The sequence below is a fragment of the Fistularia commersonii genome, chromosome 8 (assembly GCF_037954325.1).
Source record: "Fistularia commersonii isolate RoL2024-O1a breed Wild chromosome 8, RoL_Fcom_v1.0, whole genome shotgun sequence".
NCBI classification, from domain to species: domain Eukaryota; kingdom Metazoa; phylum Chordata; class Actinopteri; order Syngnathiformes; family Fistulariidae; genus Fistularia; species Fistularia commersonii.
The window spans coordinates 3,684,853-3,709,841 of record NC_141291.1 but is presented as its reverse complement, the minus strand read 5'-3'; the positions used below and the strand labels follow the sequence as shown (position 1 = coordinate 3,709,841).

At 50.6% G+C, this 24,989-nt stretch overlaps 3 protein-coding genes across 10 annotated transcripts in view; 2 read left to right on the top strand and 1 right to left on the bottom strand.

Moving 5' to 3' along the window:
- The window catches only part of ralgapa1 (Ral GTPase activating protein catalytic subunit alpha 1), a 51,103-nt gene extending 41,471 nt beyond the window's left edge, over positions 1-9,632 (top strand). For 4 of the 8 annotated variants that reach the window (XM_086150526.1, XM_086150528.1, XM_086150531.1 and 1 more), the window contains 3 exons: positions 4,907-5,031; positions 7,005-7,116; positions 7,833-9,632. In XM_086150526.1, coding sequence (XP_086006652.1) covers positions 4,907-5,031; positions 7,005-7,116; positions 7,833-7,920 — 325 coding nt within the window. In that variant the 3' untranslated portion in view covers positions 7,921-9,632. Of the gene's footprint in view, positions 1-4,906; positions 5,032-6,048; positions 6,081-7,004; positions 7,117-7,832 lie in introns of those variants that run through there. The other 4 variants (XM_086150529.1, XM_086150530.1, XM_086150527.1 and 1 more) reach the window with 4 other exon arrangements.
- Positions 9,633-9,939: 307 nt separating this feature from the next.
- On the bottom strand, positions 9,940-12,453 carry insm2 (insulinoma-associated 2). Its single transcript, XM_086150533.1, has one exon. It carries the CDS (start codon positions 12,403-12,405, stop codon positions 10,456-10,458), a length of 1,950 nt encoding a protein of 649 aa, XP_086006659.1. The 5' UTR covers positions 12,406-12,453; the 3' UTR covers positions 9,940-10,455.
- Positions 12,454-20,997: 8,544 nt separating this feature from the next.
- On the top strand, positions 20,998-23,647 carry nfkbiab (nuclear factor of kappa light polypeptide gene enhancer in B-cells inhibitor, alpha b). The gene is made up of 6 exons (XM_086150519.1): positions 20,998-21,300; positions 22,098-22,203; positions 22,284-22,494; positions 22,570-22,658; positions 22,744-23,004; positions 23,100-23,647. The coding sequence occupies exons 1-6, from the start codon at positions 21,056-21,058 to the stop codon at positions 23,133-23,135; spliced, it is 948 nt and encodes a 315-aa protein (XP_086006645.1). The 5' UTR covers positions 20,998-21,055; the 3' UTR covers positions 23,136-23,647.
- Positions 23,648-24,989: the final 1,342 nt, after the last annotated feature.

The window sequence follows — 24,989 nt, the reverse complement described above, 5'->3', positions numbered from 1 at the left end:
GAATACAAAAACAGTGAATGGACGCTGTCCAGAAAGAGCCGGGCGGCTCTCATCGCCCGCCGCATCTTTATCGGCCTGTCTGTCCCGGCGCTTGTGAACGTGACATCCGCGGGGGTGGGAAGTCGCTAGTTTTACAGGTCCGAGTATGAAAAACGTGACCTTGTAGCGCTTTGGGTGTCTCAGGACGGCCCCCGGGGGGTTCCCTGGAGACTCCAGGGATCTGCAGCTTTTATTTTTAATACAGGAAATGTGCAAGCAAAGCCACTTCAATGTGAAGTTCAAGGGTGGAGACGCTTCCCCCCCCAGACGGTCGGATGTTTAGCAGCCGGCCGACGTGCACGTGTGGACTTCTCTGACATGAGACTGACCACGTCGACCCCCCCAGGCTCTCGCCGCTCAGCCAACGTCTTGTCGGACCAGATCGGCTCTGCTGATTGGCCCGAATGGCTCCCGCTCTGGAGAGTGGCGTCTCCCTCAGACCCCATTGAGCTGTTCTCAGGGCGGCGCTCGCCATCAATGGAGCGGTTGGCGTCCTGTTAATCCACACAGTGTGTGTGTGTGTGTGTGTGTGTGTGTGTGTGTTTCGCTTGAATATAATTTTGTTTTTCCTTCCACTTGTCATATCCTGCTGGTCGCTGCATCGATTTACACCCCCACTCTCCCCCTCCCCAAGCCTGGGAAGGGAGAAAAAAATATAAACTCATTTAATCTGGAATATTTGCAGGAAAGGACTAAAAAAGCAATAAAAAATCGAGTTTAAGATTTAGAAAGAAACAATTTTTTTTTTATTTTTTTTTATTTTTTTTTTTTATAGAGATAATTCTTGTTTCTCCTTTCAGGGAGTCAGTGGAGAAGGAGGGAGGAGTGATTTGTTTTCCATATATGGCTCTTCCGGTGACAGTATATTGCTCCCAGACAATTTTGAATTGAAAAAAAAATCAGTTTGGAATCAGTTTTAAAATACGTGTGATATTTATTCATAATACTATGTCATTTTAAAGTAAACAGAATTCGTTTTGACGATAAATTTCACGGGTCACCTGTTGGTCTGGTCCTGGACCAATGGCTTCCGAGCATGGTCATCGTAAAGGTGAAGAAATCAATTTTATCAGATAGCCAACTAGTTTATCCGCTTCATCCCTTGTAACGGAAAAGATGAGAAAAGAAAAAAGAAGATGATTACCGTGCATTCCAGGCTGCGTGGACAGAGGATTATACATTTGGATCCCCGGTATGACTGATAAGCAATGATAAAATTGCATCGAAACGGTCAAATATAAAGCGACACTTTGAGGTCCCATTAAAAGTAAGACATATTTATTTTACGTTAAACATACTATATGGCTCTCAATGAAATATATCTAGAAATATTTGGCTTTTATAGCTCTCCCAGTCAAAAAGGTTCCTGACCCCTGCTGTAGATGATTTGAACGAAGGAGTGAATATTTCCTTGTATGGCCTTGTGATTGACAGGCGACCGGTCCAGGGTGACCTCCAGCTCTCGCCCAATCACAGCGGGGATAGCAACCCCGCAACCAGGACAACAGGTGACAAGAATGAATGAATGAACAAATGAATGATTGAATGAAAGTCCAGATCCAGAACTAAGAAGCATTAACCCTGTCGCGCTGAACTGCAGGATTCTCCTCATCCCGGGGCATCTTAGCACCACACTGTTGTTTTTACTGCCACTTTCATTCATCCATTCATTCAGGGTCAGGGTTCAACCTGGACTGGTCACCTGTCAATCACAGGGCTGCTCATCACCAGCTGACACTCATTGCTTTCTTTGCAACAAAGCTAAAAAAAAACATCCGTGTGCAGGAAGTGTTCCTTCACCTCCACCGCTGCATTCATACAGTGTATTCACACTGTACTATTTGTTCAGACACACACCTGGGTAAACACACACACACACACACACATGCGCACACATCCCAGTGGTGGCCCCGGCTCCTAATGCGCTAACAAGCTCCCTTTCTCCTCCCCTCGCCTCCGCTCCCGTCTCCCTCTGTCTCAAGTGATTGCGGGAGTCGAACCCATCCACAATGAGACGCGCTGCAGGAGAGGGAGGGAGAGAATAGGGGTGAGAGAGAGAGCGAGAGCGCCGGAGGAAGGCATGAACACTTCACTCGCACCTCTCTTTGCAGCCAAGCTAAGAAAATGAGTTTCTGACATGACACAAAAGAGCTCCTTTATCCGCCCGCCTCCCCTCTTCCGCTCCTTCTCGAGCCTCTCCCTTATAATTTTCCCCCATTTTTTTTTTTCCCTTTCTCCTTGTGTCCAAGAGCACCCCCACCTTAATGACTCGATGGAGCCATCTCAAATTCAATTCTAGTAAATGTCACAGTTAGGATATATGGATCTTTCAAAGCAACGGAAGTCTATTTTTCCTCCACCTTTTTGTTTCTACCTTTTCAACGACAAAGATGATAATGATGTTGTTGTCGTCGCGGTGATGCATTCAAATGATTAGCGTTCTGCTCAGAGGACAGATTTTCCTCTCAACCTGTAGGGAGGGTGCGGAGCCCGAGGGAACCGTGCAACCGCTAACTGCTCACATACTGTAAATGTAGCAGGATGTCACCTGACATGACTTTAAGAAGAGACTGAGAGACTGTGTGTGTGTGTGTGTGTGTGTTTGTCTACACACATATGAGATGAGATGAGAACAACTTTATTTATCCCGAAGGAAATTGTTGTGTCAGAGTTTCAAGCAAAAGCATAACAGTAATAGATAATAGTTGGAAGGAGGGAGGGAGAATAAGAAATACAATAAAATATAAATTCTCAAGGTTAAGGCTATCAAGTGTTTTAAGGTCTTAAGTACAGAAGAAGTAAATAGAAAAATAGAAGTAGAGAATTTAGGAAAAAGAGACACTAAGGTGAGGAGAAACTCTGGCAGGCAGCTGCCCGAGCGGAAGTATACATATATATATATATATATATATATATATATATATATATATATATATATACGTCTAATGGTCAATGCTGGTGGCACACAATTAGCGCTTTACAGCAAGAAGGTCTCTGGAAGTCTCCATGTTCAGACACGTGCAGGAGGTTCATTGGAGATCCTAAATTGTCCAGAGAAGTGGGTGAGAGGGTATGCAGGAGAAGCGGTGTTGATAATGAATGAATGAACGGTCAGCGCTTGCATGTTTAAACAACCAGGCGCCTCAATAACCAAGGAGGAAGTGATGCAATCCGCTCCCGTGTTGGTACGTGGTCTCCTCCTGGCCGGTCGTCTTTTCGGTTCTCCCAAGCGTCCCTGAGTGTCCTCTCCCCCCGTCCCCCCTCCCCCGGGGGGGGTTGGTGTTTGTGTCTTGGGGCCGCCGGGCGGAAAACGCCGACATGCTGTGCGCAAGAAAGGAGGGGGCCGACACAAAGGGGAGCGCAGTCGGAGACGGGGAGCGATAGATGGAGCCGCATCGTTTATCTCCGCGGTGGCTCGGCTCCACGACCACGTCTGTCCGTCCGTCCGTCCGTCCGTCCATCCGTCTGTCCGTCCGTCCGTCCGTCTGTCCATCCATCCGTCCGTCCCCTGCAGGTGTCCTCAGAACCTCCTCCCTTCTGTGGAAACAACAAAACGGCCCCCACAGACATTCATGCATTTCTGGAGACATGCGTGTGTGTGTGTGTGTGTGTGTGTGTGTGTGTGTGTGTGTGTGTGTGGTGGGGGGGGGACTGACACAGGATAATTGTCCATCACTCACCGGGAATATATAACAACCCTCACACACACACACACGGTGCTTGTGATGCCAGCTGTACAACTGCTCTCAGCATTTCCCGGGAGGTGCACACACACACACACACACACTCTCGTCACGCCGTGTTGTTACTTAAATATCTTCCTCTCCTGTCTCACCCTCTGCCCTCCCCCTCTCACATCCTCTGCGACTCGCGGCAGGATTCTCACCCTTCTTCCTCTTCACCCTCACCTCCTCCACTACCCAACTCCCTTGTTGCTTATTTTCTTTTCACAAATCACCTCTTTCTCTTACTCTCACGCAATTACAGCAGGCCCCTCGTCTTTAGATTTAGATTTTACCGCCGCGGTGACGTCAAATTGAATCCCCCCCCTCCTCCCTCCTGTCGAGAGTCTGCGCCTCCACTTTAAAAGGAGCCATATTATTGTCATTACCATTGTGTCTAACCAGATCAGTCGCCATTAGACATGAATCTTTCTCCTTCTGATGCCCATAGACGGGCTCGCTAACCCAATAGAAAACCCACGGGCGCTATTACCAACGGCCGACTCATTCACAACACACACACACACACACACACACGAGTCCAAACAGGCTTCATTCTAAAGATTCATTGGGCCAATCCCATGATGCACTTGTAAGGGGGGGGGAGACATATGCACTCATGCATTTCTTTTGCCTGTCCACAACCAACCCTTATCAAATAGAGCAACACACACACACACACACATGCACACGCACGTGCACGGAATCCACTTGCGATGCTAATGTTGGGTTATTGGAGCCCGGTGAGCAAGCGGTAATCTATAGGGAGATAATGGTGCGGCCGTGGGTTTGCGGGACTATCGCGCACGTGGCCGTCATTACAGGGCGGATGAATGAAGAAACGGGGGTAAATGTCATTCTATCAACGAGGTTATCCGTAATGGACGGACGCTCCAAGTACTGGTTTTCCCATTTACGCCGCTGACCGGCTCTGCAGAGCTCGGCACTGAGGGCTGTAATAGCCGCTGATAAAAGGGTTTGTTTTTCTTCTCCCGCGGACGCTCCGCTCCGGCGGGGTTAACACACACATAAACATCTTTTTTTTTTTTTTTCCCCCTTTCTCCCACCTTGACTTTCTCTCCGCGCCTGCTTTGCACCTCAAATACTTTATCTGGTGTGACTGCCCCCTTGACCTTTGACCTCAGCTACGAGGAACGGGCCCGTTACCTGGAGACCATCGTGCAGCACCACCAGGAGCCCACCACCTTCGAGGACTACGCGGCGCGGGTGTACAGCCCCGCCCCCTGCACACACCCGCCCTCGGACACAGGTACGAAGACGGCGGCGCTCGCTCCGCGAGTCTCACACACACATACACACCTGTTAATCCACAGGCTTTCAGCCAACGTGCGTCTTAACGTCGCAGATGAAGCGTCCAGATTTTGATGTTTTGTCGCAAATTAAAATATTCAGGGTTTGAGTCGCTGTTGATTTTGCCGCCTTCGAGTCGTCAGGGCTCTCAAACACTCTTTGACGAGGAGGAGGAGGAGGAGCCGTCCTCCGGTGTAAACACACTAACGCCGTGATGTTTTGTTTCTCTCCATTATAATTACCGTCCGAAGACCCGTTTCACGACACGGGACGATCGGGAGGAGGTTGTTTTTTTTTTTTCTTTTTTAATTGATAAAACAATTAAATTCTTTATTGATTATATTCAAATCTAAATCTTAACAACTCTGTGTCGTGAAATGACTCCACACCCTACCCCCCCCCCCCCCAGCCTCTCTATGACCCCGTTCAGACCAGTCCAAATGAAGGAGGTTAATTGAAGAACCTAAATTGTCCAGACAAATGAACGCGTGAGTGAATGGTGGGATACATCAGATCGGCGAGGGAGTGAGCACCTGGCCCTGTGATTGGTCCAGGGTGAACCCCGCCTCTCGTCCAAGGACGGCAGGGATTGGCTCCAGCAAAGCGGTCACCCTGACAACGGGATAAGCACACTTGATAATGAAGGAATCCATTATTATAATTATTTTGAGGCGCGTCTCTGGGCCGAGAACCTTAATCGGACGATGTTTGCGATGTTTCAGCAGGTCTGATCGGAGTCATATCTAAAAAAAAAAAAAACAAATCCCTTAAGTTAACTAAAAGCCCCTCAAACCCTTTAACAGTGCAATGATCAAACATTCTTCTCTCTTTTCTTTGTGTTTATTTCTTTTAAAACCTTTTCAATGATTTTTTTTTCTTCTCTCCGTGTTTTCCTTCTCTCTTATTTAATGTATTTTATTTATTTGATTTCTTTTTTTTTTTTTGCCTTTTTCTTTCTTCCCCCCCCTCCTTTTAGATCGTAATGTGTCACTTGCCTATAGCTAAAAGGTAAGCCCGGTCACATGACTGACACGCCTCACTCTGATTGGCTCCTTCTTCTAACCCCCCACCTCCCCCCCACATCCTGCAAGTCACCGGCGTCTCCTGTGTTTCCCGGGCCGGGCGAAGGCCCTGCATGACGTTGGAGGAGCTCTGTCTCAACATTTCCGGGAGGACGGACGTCCCCTTCAGCTGGGCTCAGGCTGTGATAGCGAAATAAACGATAAACGGGTGACGACGCTGCAGAATTTGTTTTTCATTTCAAGGCCGAGCATTAAAATTGAGGTGAATTCGCCACAGCCGAGGGTTCCGTTCCTTTCAGAACATCCTCAAGGCCGCTGAAAGAGACGTTTGCTCCTCCTGGAGAACCGGCCGAGGGTTTCTTCGTCCGCAGCTTGGTCTTCTCGCGGTTTCTCTCTCTTTCTTTTTGTTTGTTTTTGTTTTTTCCTCTCCTCCGTTAACCTGCGACATCACTTTGAGCCGGTGGCCTCCTAACCTCCTGTCTGCTCCTGATTGGTTGGATATGATGTAGCACCGCCATTGTTTTGTTTTGTTTTTTTTCCTCTCTTTCTAACACACACACAAACACACACTCATCAAAAAAGGGTAAGCACATCACAATATTAAACACCGCACTGAATGTTATTTGCAATTCAACATCTGTGTGTGTGTGTGTGCAGCAAGGAGGGTGTGTTCTAAATATAAACAGGAAGTGTCTGCATTTGTTTTGTGCTCTCATCGGTCCGTCTCTTCATTCCATCTGACCTGTCGGACATTTTTTTCTTTCTTCCTCTCTTCTGTTTTCTCTTCTCCCCTCCTCTTTTTTTTCCCCCCCGCGATCCTTTCCTTCTTCCCGCATTAATCTTTTCCTCCAATCCGTTCCATTTTCATCCTTTTCCCATTTCCTCCTCCCTTCCTCGTGTCCTCCTCCAGAGGAACACGCCGTCATGTATGTGATGGTCCCCAAACCGTTAGACAGCCTGAACCTCCTCAGGGTGAAGGGGAAGGGTCTGACCCAGAAGGTCCTTCACGCTAGCTGTGAATGGTAGGGTCCCTCCGCGGCCGCCTCGCAACCCCTAGTCTACCTCCCCGTTTTAGTCTAGTTCCCCTGACGGCAGCACAGAACCGCCGGACCAGAGGAGGATGTGGGGGGACGTGGACCCGCGGGGTCTCGACACCGATCCGGTGGAAGGTTCTGCAGCCTCGTGAGACTCAGGAACCCGCCTTTAGATTATGGGATCCGGACTGAATCTTAAGTGCGTTTTATTTGACCGACTTAAGAATCAACTTTTTTCCAGGATTTGTTCCTGGATGTTGGTTTGCCAGACAAATAAAGCGCCGTTTCCGTTGTCGGCCGCAGCTAGCGGTTAGCTTTAGCCCGAGCCCTTCCGTTCGAGCTGGTGTCTGTCGCCTCCTCCCTTGACGGGGGCTATTTTTTACCCAGCTTATTTATGCAGCTTTTAATTAAGCACAGTCTCCGAGGGCCTCACATAGAGAAGGAGTTGATTTACTTTGTGTGCATGTGTTGTTTTGTGTTATCCCTCTGTTTCCAGCAGACACAGTAGTGTATTAGGAGCGTAGAATGTCCGCATAGATGAGGAACCGAGCCCTTAAGGGTGACCCCCCCCCCGTGTGTGTGTGTGTGTGTTAGGCATGCCTAATGTGCACGCCGCTTAAGATCAGCAAACATATAACTTTCTGCTCTCTTGGTCCTTGTTTCACCCACCTCCTCCGTCCTCCCCCCGTCTTCCGCCCCCACAGGCTTCTGCCTCGAGATTCTGCGGGGAGAAAGTCCGGCACTTGGGGAGGCCGGGAGCGACTCGGCGTCCCCCATGTCCCCCCGAACTAGCAAGAGCCGCATGTCCATGAAGCTGCGGCGCTCCTCCGGATCGGCCAATAAGACCTGAGCGCCCAAAATCGGGACCGACTCCAGCCGTCGAAGGACATTTCTTTTTTTTTTTTTCTTCCCCCACTCCGTTAACCTCACCACACGATCAGAGACTTTTCCCAGGATAGTCGGGTTCCCCCGAGGATTCTGGGTGTTTGAAGCGCTGGCCTTTCCTGGAGAAAACACTCCTTAGCACAGTTCCCTTCCCCGAGCTCCTGGATCATCACGCTTTGTCTGTCTCACTCCATCACAGCGGCTGTTTTTCAACCCTCGAATCAAGAACAACGGCCCCGATGCCGAGTCCGCCCCGTCCCTTAAACGCAATTCGGGGTACGTGTACATTTTGTACTATAGTGGGTCCGAGCGAGTTCCCGACTTTTGATATCGAGCGTCGGACGCAGGAAGCGAGAAGCTGGACAGTAGAAGTCTATTTTTGTCTCCGGTCCCAGCATGAGGTCAATGAAACGTCTTCTGTGTGTTTCTGAGAAATTGCAAACAGTTATGTCTGTATATACAGTATATAGATATACATTTATCTGTATGTATTAGCAGTAGATGAATGAATAATTCTGAGACTGTACAGTTTGAGAAGCTTGTCGTGTATATTTATGTGAGAATAGCTGCCAAAGCCAAACACGTGTTGACACTACAGGACCCGGCGCTCCGTCATGTCCCTCCCTGACTGACAGTTTGTGCACTTCGTCGTCGAGGTGCAGCCTTTTGCATCGCGTGGGGGTGACGGGGGGGGCGACGCACCCAGAGAAAATCACACACACACCTTTTCTTTTTCCCGCCGTCGCTTTAATCGCTGCTCTCCGTTGACTATTTTTCAATTTATATCTTGACTCAAAATGCACACTTGCAAACAGAAACCTGCTCCTCACATGGCTATGAATTATTAGATCAATTTTCAGAGGTCCTTCCAGAGGGAGCTGCTCGCCAAGCATGAGCTTGGATGTGATTGACAGCTCCATTAGCCAATAGAAACGCACCATAATCCTCCTCAACAATCCCACTTGTGTATTTCAATTTTTAAAAAATGATTTGCGATTTTCTTTTTCTTTCTAGAACCTCGTCTCTCGCAAATTTTCACATTTGTTGTATTTTATTATTATTATTTCCCCCCCCCTTCATTCAGCCATAGTTTCTTCTCAGAGAGGCATAAGGGGGGGTTGTAAAACTGTTACTTTACAGCAAAAGGAAAAAGATGATATATGGGGAGAAAAAAAAAGGTCAAAGTTCATCCTGTGCTTCCGGTGTCCCCTCGAGTTTACGTGACCGTGGGTTCGGCTCACACGCGAGTCAAATCGAGTCGGTCCACGCGACAGCAGCTTGTTTTCCACGCATTTCCAAGTATTTTCATTTATTTTATTTTTTTTTTCTTAAGAAAATATGGTCAGTCGGACCACACACACACACACACACACTCACTCTCCCTCGTTCATGCCCACGCAGAGATACGGGTCCAGCCGCTGTCACCCCCTCCCTCCCTCCCTTCCGTGGACGTGGGTCGTGGGGACGAGGCTGCTGTCTGTGAACTACTGACTCCAAAAATACTGCATGATACCGGTAGAAAGTACTGCATGTACTGCGTTGAGTACCCACGCATGGACGCGGGGACGGTTGACGTGCGACGGCGGGATCTGCTGACAATAAAAATTCGTGCCACTCAACTGTTCTGGTTATGTGTATGTGCGTGCACGCGTTGGAAGAAGCCGAAACGCAAAACACACACACACACACAAGTCATACTGAACATTTATTGACAGGAGTTCAATGTCACATTTAACATATCAAAATAGTCCACAATAATTCGTGGAACCTCTAGAGAACCGTCATGGAACCCACCGAGGAGCCTCGGCGAACATCACATCATTCATGCGTGGGACGAGACGGTTTGTTTTTCCAGCAGCGCTGCGGACGGAACGGTTCCTCCTCCCTATGAAAATACTTTATCCGGTTGGCACGGTTTTATTTTATTTTATTTCTTCTTTTTTTTTTTTTTTTTTTTTTGCTCTGAAAGGCATATGATGGTGGAGGAGCTCAGAAGATGACTTCCGTCCTGGTGATGAGAAACAGCGCGTTTTATCCAAACGTCAAAAACAAAAGGGAATTGTCATTCTGAATTGCGTGCGCGTGCACGCGCCTCTGACATCTTTCATTTTAGAGGAAACGGAAAACACCGAGAAAAAAAAAAAAGTTTCTTCTCTTTCTTCAACTTCCGTCTCAGACCGTCGCGCCTCATCGATTATCGATCGGGGAGGTAATCTGATTACTTTTCCAGAAACGCGAACAGGCTCCGGGCTTTGACCGAGCGATTGATTTCAGCCAATTAGCGATCGGTGCGCACGCGACACCGGAAGCGTCTAGCACCGCGGACAGCGCTGCGCTCGCGCGCTCCATCTCGATCTCCTGCCGCGGGAAGTTCGGTTTCAGCACCGCGGCCAGCTCGCGGGCGGAAACCCGCACCCGCACCCGCACCCGCACCCGCTCCGCTCACGGGCGCACGGCCATCTGCAGCAGCATCACCTGGCGTGTCTCCGTGGGGTGGGACTTGTTGATGTGCCTCGTGAGCCCCGGCGAGCTGAAAAACGTGGACGGGCAGTGTTTGCACGCGAACACCTGCTGCGACGGCTCGCGCTCGCCGCCGCCGTCGCCGTCCTCCCGGTGCACGCGGTACACATCCGGCCGGAGGCCGCCGACCGCCGCCGCCGCCGCCGCCGCGCCCGCGAGCAACTCCTCGCGCATCGCGTGCCATAGCCGGTGCTTGTCCCTGATCTCGAGCGACGGGAAGCGCGCGCCGCACAGGTGACACAGGTACACCTGGCCCGGCCCGCACGCGCCCTCCCGCGCCTGCGCGTAGAACGCCGGCGGCGGGGAGGCTCGCGCGCTCATCTCGTGCGCGGCCACGTGTTTCTTCAGGTAGGCCTGGCGCCGGAACTTCTTGCTGCAGTACCGGCAGTCGTACACCTCCTCCTCCGGAAGCGCCTGCGCGAACGGTAAGGGCGCGTGCGGGAGCGGCGGCGGCGGAGGCGGCGGCAGGTCCGCGCGCTCCTCCGCGCTTCCGGTCAGCAGCAGCAGGCTGGCCGGCGGGCTGTCCGCCGCGCGCATGTGCGCTTGCAGGTCCAGACGGCCGTCCGCGGGGGGCCGGAAATGCGGCGCGGGCTCGTAGTCGGCGGGCGCGAGGTTGTCGCGCGGACGCCCGTGCAGCAGCAGCAGCGAGGGCTCGCGCCGGGCGCGCGCGCTGTCCGCCGCGCCGCGGTGCTGACCGCCGTTCGCGCGCAGCAGCTCGTTCTCCTTCCCCTCCGTGCGCGCCGGTGGCCTCTCGCGCTCCGCCTCCTTCGGCGGCGCGCCCTTACCGGCGGGGGCGTCGCTCGCCGCGCCTCCCGCCGGACGCGGCTTGTGCCAGCGGCGGTGCGACGCCAGGTTTGCGGGGCAGCTGAAGACCTTGTCGCACTCGGGGCAGCGGTACTCCACGCGCACGATGCGGGAGCACTTGTGCTGCGCGAGGGAGAACGGGTCCGCGTACTCCTCCTTGCACAGCTGGCAGATGAACTCCCCGAGCGGCTGGCTTCCGGTCGCGGCGGCGGACTTCTCCCGGTGCCGCCGCAGCTCGGGGCTCTCCTTCTTGATCCTCAGGCCGAGCACCGGCGAAGTGGTCACCTCGTCCTCGAAGTTCAGCTTCCGGTTCGCCTTGGCCTTCTTGAACGGGCTTCCGGTCGCGGGCTTGACGTGTTTGCCGCCGTCCAGGAGCGCGCGCTTCCTCGCTGCGGGAAACTCCGGTCCCGCCAGCGTCAACGGCGGCGGGAACAGGTGCACGTGCGTCACGGTCGGCTCGTGCGCGTAGGACGGCGCATGGTGGCGGGAGCCGCCGCTCGCGAGGAGCCGCTCGATGGACGCGGAGACGCAGCCGGGAGCGGAGCTCACCAGCGGCGGCGGAGGCGGCGGCGGAGGCGGCGGCGGCTCCGGTAACTCCGCCGGTAACTCCGCGGCTGACGTCAGGAAGTCACGCGTGTCCAGCATCCTCGCGCTCACCGGCTTCACCGGCGGCGGCGAGAAGAAGCGGGAGAAGTCGTCGTCGTCGTCGTCGTCCGGGGTCAGGACGTCCACCTCGTGCACCTGTTCCTCCGTGTCCGGTAACTGCGTGCGCCGCTCCGCCTCCGCCTCCAGCGCGGATTCCACGTGCGGGCTCCACGCCTCCCGCGCACCGGCGGGGTCCTCGCGAGGGACCGGGAGCGCTCCCTCCGGGCGCACCGAGCTCCAGACGCCGGTCTCCGCCGCCGCCGCCGCCGCCGCAGCCGCCCCTTCCTCGCCCTCCGTCCCGCCGCCGCCGCCGCCGCCGCCGCCGCCGCCGTCGTCTTCCCGCGCCGCGGGCCTCCTGGAAGTTCGCGCGCGGAACGACGACGAGCCTTTCCGGTTCCGCTTCACCAGGAATCCACGGGGCATCGTGAGGACGGCGCGTGGCGCGGGCGCGAGGGCAACTGCTGCTGTCGCGAGCCCACTTTCAAGTAGTGAGGCTTTGAAGAGATGGAGAGGAAGGAGGGAGGGAGACACACACACACACACACACACACACACACACACACACACACTTTTGCCGTATCTTCCCTTCTGACATGGCAACTTGTGGGCGCTCCAAGGAGCAGCAGGAACCTGTCATGGACCTTCCAGGGTTCTCCTCTTGGTTCTCCTCCTGGTTCTCCTCCTGGTTCTCCTCCTGGTTCTCCTCCTGGTTCCTCATGGAACTGATAGAATCTCCTCTCTATTTGATCTCAGATGTCTTAAATGACAGCAAAAAAAAAATGAGTTTAGCAGAACCCGGACTTTGTTTTTCACATTTAAAGTTCTCCAGGTGGAACCGTTCTGTGTCTGGCTTCCAGTGCCTCAGGTTTTGTTGGGGTGTAGATGTTCTCCACACCTGCATGGCTTCTCCTCGTGTCGGTTCTCTCTTTCTTGGTCCTTCATATCGGTTCCTCGTGTTCCCGCCCAGATGTTCTCCAGATGTTGGTTCTCCATGTGTCGGTTCCCTGTGATTGACAGCTGTCCATCATCTTCCTCACCCAGTCTCCACTTCCTTTGACTATCCTCCCATCTAGTGACACTAAATGTTCTTCAAGTGCACAGTTCAGTGTTATACTGTCACACATACACACACACACACATACACACACACACACATACACACACACACACACACACATCACGGCCCACAGTTGTGTTTTCTTGATAGGGCGTCACCACCTGTCAATCATCCTTTCCTCTCACCTCCAGTTGCTTCAGCCTGCCAAAGCTGCAGGTGTGTGTGTGTGTGTGTGTGTGTGTGTGTGTGTGTGTGTGTGTCAGCTGGAGTCCATGTTGGAACAGCCCCCCATGCGCCCCCCGGGGCAGATCTTATCCGCCCCCCACAAATGATGATTAGACCAGCGTCTGTGAGTTGTGGGAAAAACCCACTCACAACTTTCCCTGTGTGTTTTCGGCGTTATCTCCCCCGGGTGGTGGTTGAAGAGACGGTGATCTAGCATGTGCATGCATATGTGTGTGTGTATGTGTGTGTGTGTGTGTTTGCAGCAACCACCCCCCCCCCCAAAAAAAAAAAAAAAAACCCACCCACTAGAAGCTGCTCTGGCAGATAAGAGATCGGAGGGAGATCCATCCTCCCCTCCAGCCTCCCGGCCAGCGGGCTCGGGCCGGCCGGCGTTGCATCCTGGAAATCAATCAAGGCGGACGGGCGTTTGAAGGAGCTGCAGGGGCCGCAGCTTCCCTGCCACGGGGACTGAAAATAGAAAAATAGAAATGAGATGGGTGGACAAGAGTCCAACACTAAAATCTAATTAGGCATCAAGCCCCTCTGGAACCTGACTTTGGTTATTTTCACTAGGATTGTCAGCTGCTGGTGTGTGTGTTAGCATTACACACACACACACACACACACACATGATGTGAACACCCCGTCTGAAAATGATTATTGATCATCCTTTCTCACTTAGAAGCCTATCTGCTCTTAAAAGTGCAGTATTATGTGTGTGTGTACATGGAAAAGAACTGTGATGGAGCCAAACCATTAGAAAGAGATGTGAGATGGATCAAGGTGTGTTTGTCCACAGACCCACGCAGGTGTCCGTGGACGCATCACGCAGGCTGACCTCTCCCGGACCCTGGACGCTCCTCGCACTGTGCGATTCGTGCACGGCGATCTGGCGCTCCCTTGTGGCGTCAGGCCTGCAGAGCAGGTTTGCTGAGAGGCTCTGCAGGCCTGTCAGATAAAACCCAGTCCAGAACCAAGTCCAGGACCGGGTCCAGGACCGCGAAGGCTCCTGCTGTCAAGACACAGGTCTAATATAAACATATAAACAATACATATATGTAATATAATATAAATATGAATTTACCATAAACACCACAGGAAAAGAAAAATGCATCTCAGCTTCTGCACTTTATCCATCAATGTCAAAACATTCATCATTATTCATGCAGTCTTGATCTTACTGCTTATAAAATAAGATAAGATAAGATAAGATAAGACTGTCAACTGTCACAGCTGCATTACAAGTAGCATAAGCAGTGATAATAGAATTTTTTATGTATATATATATATAGATAAAGATATATATATATATGTGTGTGTGTGTGCGTATGTATATGTATATATATGTTTGTGCGTATATATATATACATATATGTGTGTGTGTATATATATGTATGTGTGTGTATATACATACACATACATGCACACATATATGTGTGTGTGTATACACACACACATATGTATATGCACATATATATTTTTTAAGATGGACTTTATATATATATGTCTATCAGACTAGGTCTATCAGATAGACTTCAAAAAGTCTATCTTACAAAAAATATAGAGATAAATATCTTTCTATCTATCTATCTATCTATCTATCTATCTATCTATCTATCTATCTATCTATCTATCTATATATATATATATATATATATATATATATATATATAGAGAGAGAGAGAGAGAGAGAGAGAGAGAGAGAGATAAAGAATCTTAAAAAACTATGGATGTGCAAAAAAAGTATGTGCATATATACATGCACATACATTTTTTATGATAGACTTTTTGATCCCATAATTGGGAAATTCAATTGTCACAGCACTGGTACAAGTACTACAAATAGTAAGAGATTTTATGTATGTATATATATATATATATATATATATATATATATATATATATATATATATACAGAATACATCCTAGATCTGAAGGAATGAAATATTCTTATTGAATACTTTGCTCTTTACATAGTTGAATGTGTTGACAACAAAGTCACACAAAAATTATCAATCCAAATTGAAGTTATATATGATTAATGAGTCATTACATGATTTATAATGTGATATGTGGAGGTCTGGATTTAGAGTCACGCTCAAAATGAAAGTGTAAAAACACACAACATTGATATAATGTCCTTAAAACAAGTCATAATAAATTGGTGTTGCTTCCTCAGTGGACACTTTGATTTCACACATTGACTTACACACCTTACCTTGGAGTTACATTCTGCTGTTTAATTGTTCCCTTTATTTTTTGAGCAGTATATATGTACCGTGTATACGTGTGTGTGGGTGGGTGTGTGTGTGTGTGTGTGTGTGTGTGTGTGTGTGTGTGCAAAAATAGGGCGGGAGGCAGTTGGGTCACGCAAAAAAAAACAGAAAATTTTGAATGCTTGTGAGCAACATTGGCACTGAGCTACATGCAGAAAAAAAAGTTCATGTGTTTATGTTGTTGAACAGCCACACTGCCGCTGCGTTGAAGCACCTGTAGCACTTCTCTTTGCAGTTTTATTGCATTTTAATTCATTTGTTTATTCACCTGACACCTGGAGAACACGGAGCCTCCACACAGAAAGGCCTCCTGGTGGGAATCCAACTCGGAGCCTTCTCGCCATGAGACGGGGGCTCTAACCTCTGCACCATTATTATTATTATTGTTGTCATTATTAGTATTATTATTATCATTATTACTATTATTATTGAGATTATTGTTATTGTTATTGTATTGTCATTATTATTATTATTATTATTGTTGTTGTTGTTGTTGTTGTTGATGTTGTTGTTATGTTTAGTATTATTATTGTTATTATATTTAATATTATTATTGTTATTAATGTGGTGGTGGTGGTGGTGGTGATTATTTACAGTTGTTTTCGTGGAGTCGTCCCCTGACCTGACACAGAGCTGACAGTAAATCTGGTCCTGCGGTTCCTCTTTGCAGAATTCTGTTTCGGCGGTTTCATTTCCACACGTCTGGCTGTCGGCCTGAGCTGAGAGGGTTTGTGATGCTAATGGACAGTTGTTGTTTGAGGGACAAAGGGAAGAATTCTAAACATGTAACAGTGATGTGTTCAACAAAAGAAGTTTGAGTTGTTGATCTGCAGGTGTGTGTGTGTGTGTGTGTGTGTGTCTTGGGTGTGATCTCACCACGGCTTTGAATGTAGGTGAAAGGTCATGTCGGAGGCGCTTCCTCCTTGCAGTGACGGCCTCTCCAGTTTGACCAGATTGATAGATGATTTATCTCGAATTTTAAAATCATTCCTGAAGTTTGAATCCAATGTGGTCACACACACACACACACACACACACACACACACACACACATACACACACAGACAGCGCTAACATGCACTTTGCCACATTGATAACGTCTCTGATGGGAAAAGCCTGCAGACGGAGGGGATCGCGGGCGACTGAGGCAATGACCGGAATGGATTGAAACACACCAGCGTCACCAAAAACCCAGACGGACGAAAAGTGCGTCTGCGGCACAGGAAGCAGGAAGCAGTCAGAGGAAGCAGGTAGTGGAGCAGGTGAGGGCTGTGAACCCCCAGAGACCAGGATTTACCACAATCACCATTTCAGAACGTGGCTGGATGCATTCACAGCCTGCCCTACCCACGTGAGTCACCCTGGCCTCACAGGTTCCAAATGACCCGGGATTCCCACCGGTGTGCGCACACACACACACACACACACACACACACACACAGACATGCACAACCACATGCACAACCACACACACACACACACACACTCAGACAATCTCCTGTATCCTTGCAATTGTATAATAATTGCAAATCACTGTGTGCTTACAGGTTTCAGAACGACCCGGGATTCCCACCGGTGCACGTACACACACAAACACACACGCACGCACGCACACACACACACACACACACTGACAAACGCCTGCACCACACCTTTAGCCTGTATGAATAATTGCTAGTCATCGTGTGCTTGCAGGTTTACAGAATGACCTGGGATTCCCACCGGTGCATGCACACACACACACACACACACACACACACACACACACACACACACGCACACATACACACACACACACACACACACACACACACACACAGTCACACACATATACATGGGCACAAACACAGACATACGCACACAGTCACACATTCCTGTGCCACACTGTTAGCCTCTATTAATAAGTGCTAGCCACAGTGTGCTTACAGGTTTCAGAATGACCAGGGATTCCCACTGGTGTACATACAGACACACACACACACACACACACACACACACGCACACTCACGGTCACACACATACAGGGGCACACACTCACATACTCCTGCACACACCTTTAGCCTGTATTAGTAATTACCAGTCACTGTGTTCTTACAGGTTTTAGAATGATCTGGGATTCCCACTGTGCGCCACGCACGACACACACACACACACACACATACACACATACACACACACACACATGCATACATACACACTCACACCGAGGCTGCTGTGACATGCCTGCATCAGGTTATTTCTACAAAGAGAAAGTATTGAGATGACACTAGATAAACAACAAATAGTCTGCTGGAGCTGGCCTGGAACCTTCACGCCACGTGTGTGTGTGCGTGTGTGTGTGTGTGTGTGTGTGTGGGTCAAACAAATGCCGCCTGAAATCAGTGTCATGCAAAACTAGGGGTGTGTATCTTCCCTGCCCTCACGATGCGATTCGATTACGATTCACCGCTCCACAATCCGACCGGATTCAATCGTACGATGCACCTCCATGCGTTATTGTTTGCTGATGCTAACGTTAGCTCGTTACAACATTAGCTCGCACTTTAAAACTTCATCGTCCATTTAAGCGTCTCGACGCATCAGGCGAGTCCAGCGGGTGATGGTGACTCAGGCTGACGCCATGTGAAACCTAAAAATCCCAGCCAGGCCGGCGGGTGGAGGCCAGGAAGGGCTTTGTAAACATCCAGGGTTTTTTCGGAGTTGACACACTGGTGGCCCAAACATCAGGGTTTAGAAACTCCCATCTACATCTCTGATGTGGAGCCCCTTCAAAAACACCAGGGGTTTTAGCTACAACATAGGAAGAAGGTTCTGGACTCAGACTGCCTGGAAACCTTTGCATCTTCTCGTCACACACTCCTGTCTGGGTTATTGTCAGTCAAGATACAAGATTCAAAACATTTACACGTGTCCAGTGTAGAAACGTGTTTCCCTGTGTTAACATTATTATAAATATAGATATGATTATAGAAATGTTCATGTTCTCCTGCCTGGGTTCTCAGTCTGCAGCCGTTGGAACAATATTTTGTGGCCCCCCCTGCCTGAGAGCAAATCTTTGTGTTCGTGCGGCTCGCGTGTTTCTTCTCAAATGCATCTGGGGGTTGCAAGGAAAAAGCGAAAAAATAACTTTGAAATGTATTTTTTGCTTCAAAAATTTGAAAGCAAAATGATTTTTTTGATGAAAAAACAGCTAGAGACATTGTTAAAGTGATCTTTTCTTTTCTTATTTCTTTAAAAACACAAAAAATGAAGCAAAAAAAAAAAGGGGAAAATTAAAATGATTCATTTAATAACCAGAATAACCTTGTAAACATTATACCTCCTCTTGTACAAGCTTCCAATCCATTTTCTAATAAACTCTAGTAGCAACATTTTCCCACAGTGACAAGATTTTCTCTTTCAACTCAACACTACTTTTTTGGGCTTAATTTCATCAATTCTTTTTTAACCCTCATTTTATGTTAAGGGTCAATTTGACCCATTGGGTCAATGGGTGAAATGGGTCAAATTGACCCTTAACATAATATGAGGGCTAATATTCATGTATTTTTTAGAGGAACAGTTTATTACATATAAAGATTTTATTTATATTTTTTAATGTAAAACAAAGGAAAAGTTTGGATCTAGTGTTACTTCCAGGTAATGATTTTACTGGTCCCTTGACATCAAATTGGGCCGTATGTGGAGCAAAACGAGTTTGACACCCCTGATCTAAACCCTCCATAAACATGAATGAAATGGATGGGTGGATGATTGACAGCTGGATTAAGCCCCGCCCCCGACCCGCTGGGATTGCGGATAAATGGGTTATAAATACATAACGCTCTTTGGTACGTCGAACCAACTACATTTTTTCCCTTCTTTGAAAACTCTGCGAGCTGCATCAATCATCCAGGTGACGGCGGCGGCCTTCTCTGCAGCCCGGTGGGCGGAGCCTCTGGAGCGCCGCCCTCCCACCGCTCGGGCCCGGACACGCTCGGGGCCTCCCGTCGGGTCTGCCTGCTCGCCGCGTTCCTCCTCAGGGTTCAACCAGGGGTCTTGATGGTAACATACAACATGTTTATTTGAAGTGGCTGGAGGCAGAGGGCGGAGGAGTGTATTTACATATCAGTGTCCAAATCCTACTGTGTTGCAAAGTGGCTGCAAATGTAGACACTAAGGAAGATCTCCAGGCTCTGGTTGAACAATGGGAGGTGAAACCAGTGCTGCACCCCTGCTGGTGGAAGTGTGTGTGTGTGTGTGTGTGGGGGGGGGCTCCAGAACATCACAATCAATCCCGGAGTTTGTTTTCCAAGAGGGACGGGTCACAGCCAGCCAGGTCCGGCGGCCTCCGAGGAACTTGGAGTTCTTCCATTTGGTTCGGAAAGGAAACGGGACGAGTGATTGACTGGCGCTCGCCCCGGGCCGCCACCCTCCTTGGACAAAACACATTTCAGCATCCCTTCCTGACCTCCTCCGCTGCAGGTCCGACCGGCCCAGACTTAAAGCTCTTAATGCTGCAAAAAAATTTATATAAATTCATCCATCATCCATCTTCTGCTGCTTGAAGCTCGGGCACCAGCCGGAGCAGAGAGGCCCAGACTTTCTAGTATTTTATAATATACAAATATAACTCATGGCCATGCATATATTCATGTGTTCACCCTGTATTGTCGTGCAACAACAAACATGTTGCATCAGCGTCACCCTGCAAGTTATGTTGTTTTGGGTTGGTGCACCTCCACCTCCAGCCTCCTCCAACCAGGGTCAGGGACCTCCAATGGCTTCCCAGATGGATGCTAATGTAAACCCCCTCTTCCTGCAGCTCCTGCAGCCAGGTGTGTGTATATTCGATTCTGTGCACGTTGTGCAAAAATCAACAAGATTGCATCGCCGTCACCCTGCAAGCTATGTTGTCTTGAGATGGAGCACCTCCACCTCCACCTCCTCCACCTTCATCCAGCCTCCAGGGTCAGGGGCCTCCAATGGCTTCTCAGGTGGATGCGAATGAAAAACCTGTTTCCTTCTTCCTGCAGCTCTTCCTGGCAGGTGTGTGTATATTTAATTCTATGCATGTTGTGCAAAAACCAACAAAATCGCATCGCCTTCACCCTGCAAGCTATGTTGTTTTGGGATGGCGCACCTCCACCTTCCAGGGTCAGGGGCCTCCAATGAAACCCCCCTCTTCCTGCAGCTCCTGCAGCCAGGTGTGCAGTATATGTGCATATTCGGTTCTCCCTGCAGAAATCCACGTCCATGTCCACGGTAACGATACTTGCACACACACACACACACACACACAAAACACGTTACGTAAGGTGCGCGCCGCCGGTGCCGGTCCGAGGAATGTATTTATTTATGCGTCTGGGTGGAAATCCCCCTCCCGGACCGAAACGCCGCGGTGTTATTCTAAGTGACAGCCCGCTGGAAATCCCCCACCTAGTCTGGAGGCTCCGCCCCGCCAGGCAAAGCGGCTGCAGCAACGCGCCGGCGCATACATCGAACGCACCCCCGCCACGAGCAGCTCGGACCCGCCATGGCGCTGCACCGGAGCGGTACCAGCAACCGGATGGATTATCACCGGGAGCCCAAGGACGGGAAGCCGGCCGCGTCCACGGACGAGCGGCTGGACAGCGGCCTGGACTCCCTGAAGGAGGAGGAGTACCAGGCCGTGGCCGCGGAGATCCGGCGGCTCCAGGTGGAAAGCGAACCGCCGCCGTCGCCGAGCGCCTCGACGGAGCCGCCGGAGTGGAAGACGCAGATCACGGAGGACGGAGACACGTAAGTGGGAGCGGATCCGCCGTGGACAGGGGGTTCCGGGTTCCGGGTCCCGGTCGGCCCGCCGGCTGGGGGGGGGGGAAGGCCTAGCTCGGGTCGCGGAGGAATCCCGACGCCGTTTTGTGTGATCCGCAGGCCCGTGTGCGGGAAGAGGGAACTTCCGGGGTTTATATTTTTATTTCGTTATTTTTGTCGGTGTTTTTTTTTTAAAGCTAACTCACGCACGGTTGTGTCGGACGTAAACAAAAGGTTATTATCGGGAGGATCTACTATGGCCGCGGGTAGAGCTGGGAAAGTCCCGGGCGCGCCCCCGAGGAAGGAATCCGACCTGCGCGCTCCCGCGGAGCCAGAAGAAAAAGACATGGCGCAGAAAGGAGAAGTCCGCCTCGGACACACACACACACACACACACGGTCCAGACACACCGGAAGTGGTGCATGGAATGTGCGTCTGCAACCACACACACGCACCATTTGGAGTGTGCGGGTCGTGCGGAGGAGCCGGACCCCGCGGGAGTGCGTGTTCACCCTGAGGCCTCTTTCTGCTTCTGCAGCCAGATGTTCCTCTTCCTCACCGGTGACGCACAAAGCATGAAGGTGCTGAAAACCCCGCATTAGGACATCGGAGACGGTTGTCCTGGAACCCCCCCCCCCCTAAAACCCCCCGTGTAGTACTACTGAGTACTCAAAAGTACTGCTACTCCAACAGCTGAGGGGAATACTACAGCGTGTGTTTGGGTGGTCGACCTTTGACCTGGTGGAGCTGTGTTTTAACGCGTCCTCCTCCTCCTCCTCGCGCAGGCTGCTCCACCTGGCCATCATCCACGAGGCCAAGGACTACATCAGGACCATGATCGAGTTGTCCAAGAACACGACCTTCCTCGACACGCAGAACGACCAGCGACAGGTGCGCCTCGGCCGCGGACGCTTTTTTCTCGCCGTCCGAAAAAAACGCCCTCTAACCCTCGTCTTCCTCCCGGCCTTCAGACGCCGCTCCACCTGGCGGTGATCACCAACCAGCCGGACGTGTGCGAGCGCCTGCTGGCGTACGGCTGCGACCCCACGCTGGTGGACGAGAGCGGGGACACGCCGCTCCACATCGCCTGTCGCCACGGCAACCTGGCCTGCTTCAGCGTCATCACGCAGGTCTGCCGGCCGGAGCACCTGCAGGCTGTGATGGCGGCGTGCAACTATCACGGTGAGGCGGCGGCGGCGAGATGGGATTCAGGGGTTCCCTTAGATTCTGACCCGTTTTTTGTTTTCCTCCCTCCAGGCCAGAACTGCCTCCACCTTGCATCGGTGCACAGCTTCCTCTCGCTGGTGGAGAGCCTCGTGGACCTCGGAGCCGACGTCAACGCCAAGGTACGAACCGCCACACACCGCCACACACACACACACACACCCTCACACACACACATCATCTGACGTTCTCTCCTGTGCGCTTCAGGAGCAGCGTAACGGCCGCGGCGCCTTACACCTGGCCGTCGACCAGCAGGACCTCTCATTGGTCAAGCTGCTGCTGAAGCGAGGGGCGGACCCCAACCTGCTGACGTCGGGGGGCCACACACCCTTCCACCTCACCTACGGCCGCGGGAACGACGCCATCAAATGTGAACTGTACGCGCTGACCGACCCCGACCTGAGGGAGCTGCCCGACAGCGACTCCGACGACAGCGAGGAGGAGGAGGACAGGGAATCGGACGAGGAGGTGTGTGTTCGGATGTGTGTGTGTGTGCGCACCCGGATTGAACCCCCTTCTTTCCTGCTCGCCTTGACCCCCCGTGTTTTTTTGTTGTTTTGCAGGTGGGATACGACGACATCCAGTGGAACGGGCATTAAGCGGGACGCAAGAGAGGAAGGCGCGGAGACGAAGGTCCGGGACGAGACAAAAGAGGCCTCGGCTCGTCCGCTACTTCCTGCCGTGATGTCCGTGCGACGGCGGCGGCGGCGGTGGCGCGGCTGGAAAAAAATGGCCGCTCTGCTAAAAAGACGGAAGGCGACGAGAGAAGAAAACAGCGGCCGAGGAGCGAGAGAGCGGCGGCCGGATCCGGCAGACGAGGGACGAGATGTGAATAAAAGGACGGGTCGGGGGGGACTCGCTGTGCCGTGAATAGAGAGCTTGTATTTTTAACGGCTGCTGCGGAATCCATGACACACACACACACACACACATCCCCCAAACACACACACACACACGCCTGCAACAGCTCTGTTGTATGATATTGTAAATGCTGTGTATACAAAGATGTATTTTTTATGGAAGCTGTGAATGTGTACAGTGGAGCAGGTTGTATATGTCAGACAGCGGTCCAGCACACTCCTGGTAAATTAAACACTCGTATTTAACGCCACGCCGTCCCTCGCCGTGTGATTGTTTCCTGCCAAGGTCGTGACCCGGCGGCGTTTGACAGATTTCGGAAGGAAAAGAAAAAAAAAAAAAAGAAGAAGTCACGATGGCGGTGGCGTGTTCCCGAGGGGAAACGGGGAACTGGACGGACGGCGGCTGATAAGAAAGTTTTGGCGAAAATTCCCAGCGAGCGATGTGGAAATTCGCAATCGTCTAAATCAGGAAGTGGCGGGGGGAGGGCGGGGAGGGCGGGGAGGGCGGGGAGGGCGGGGCCCCGAGGACGAGGACGAGCAGCAGGAAATTCCCAGGAACAAGAACAGTCAGCTGTTACCGCATTCCTGCTTCTGCCCCAGGGAGCGGAAGCTGGTGAAGAACAGGACGGGGGGGGGGGACCTGTCAATCATCCCCAGTGCTAAACTACATTTTACATATTTTGAGAAAAAGGGTTTTCCAATGGGAAACAAAGAAACCGCACTCACACACACACACACACACACACACACATACACTTCACAAACATACACTTGAAAGTGTCTTATAAAGAGCCAAGGTGGATAGGGTCGCTGACATGATCGCCATGGCGACCGTCGGATGTCCCGACTGCAATTTAAGTTCAAAGCACAGACGCCAGTGGCGGCAAAAACACACCAGGAAATGATGCAATTGATAGAGTGGAGTATTATGGGATGGAGGATGGCTGTCAGGTAACTAGGTTGACCTGAGGTGAACCATTTGGACCCGGTTTCCACGGAAAAGAAAACACTGGGAGCCGCAGTTACTTTTTGATGTCTAAAATATGTTGCTTTTTCATACTTTGCCCACCTGTGGTTTAAAGTCTCGACAAATTGACGGCGTCTTGGCGGAAATACAGGCTTCCGCGGTGTGACATATATTTTGAGCGTCGAAAAATAATATAATTTTATTTTAATATTTCAAGATCACAGCAATCTTACAATTTAGAACTAAAATTAAAAAAAGGAACTAACACAAATAAAATATTCTTCAATTAAATACTTAAAATTATTTTACCAAGACACTCGGAGATGCAGTGTAAGGATGAAAGGGCCACATACGGCTCCGAGCCACAGGTTGCCGACCCCTGACCGAAACTAATTCAAGAGTTGAAGACTGACGGAGGAAACTGGAACTTCCTCGTGTGTGTTTGTGTGTGTGTGTGTGTGTGTGTGTGTGTGTGTGTGTAGGCATTTTGCAGACCCGGGCCAGTCTCCTCTTGTAAGGTCTAATTTTTTTGTACTGCTCACTTTTAACTTTTATTACATTATTATCTCTCTCTCTCACACAAACCCGCACACACACACACACACACACACACACACACACACACG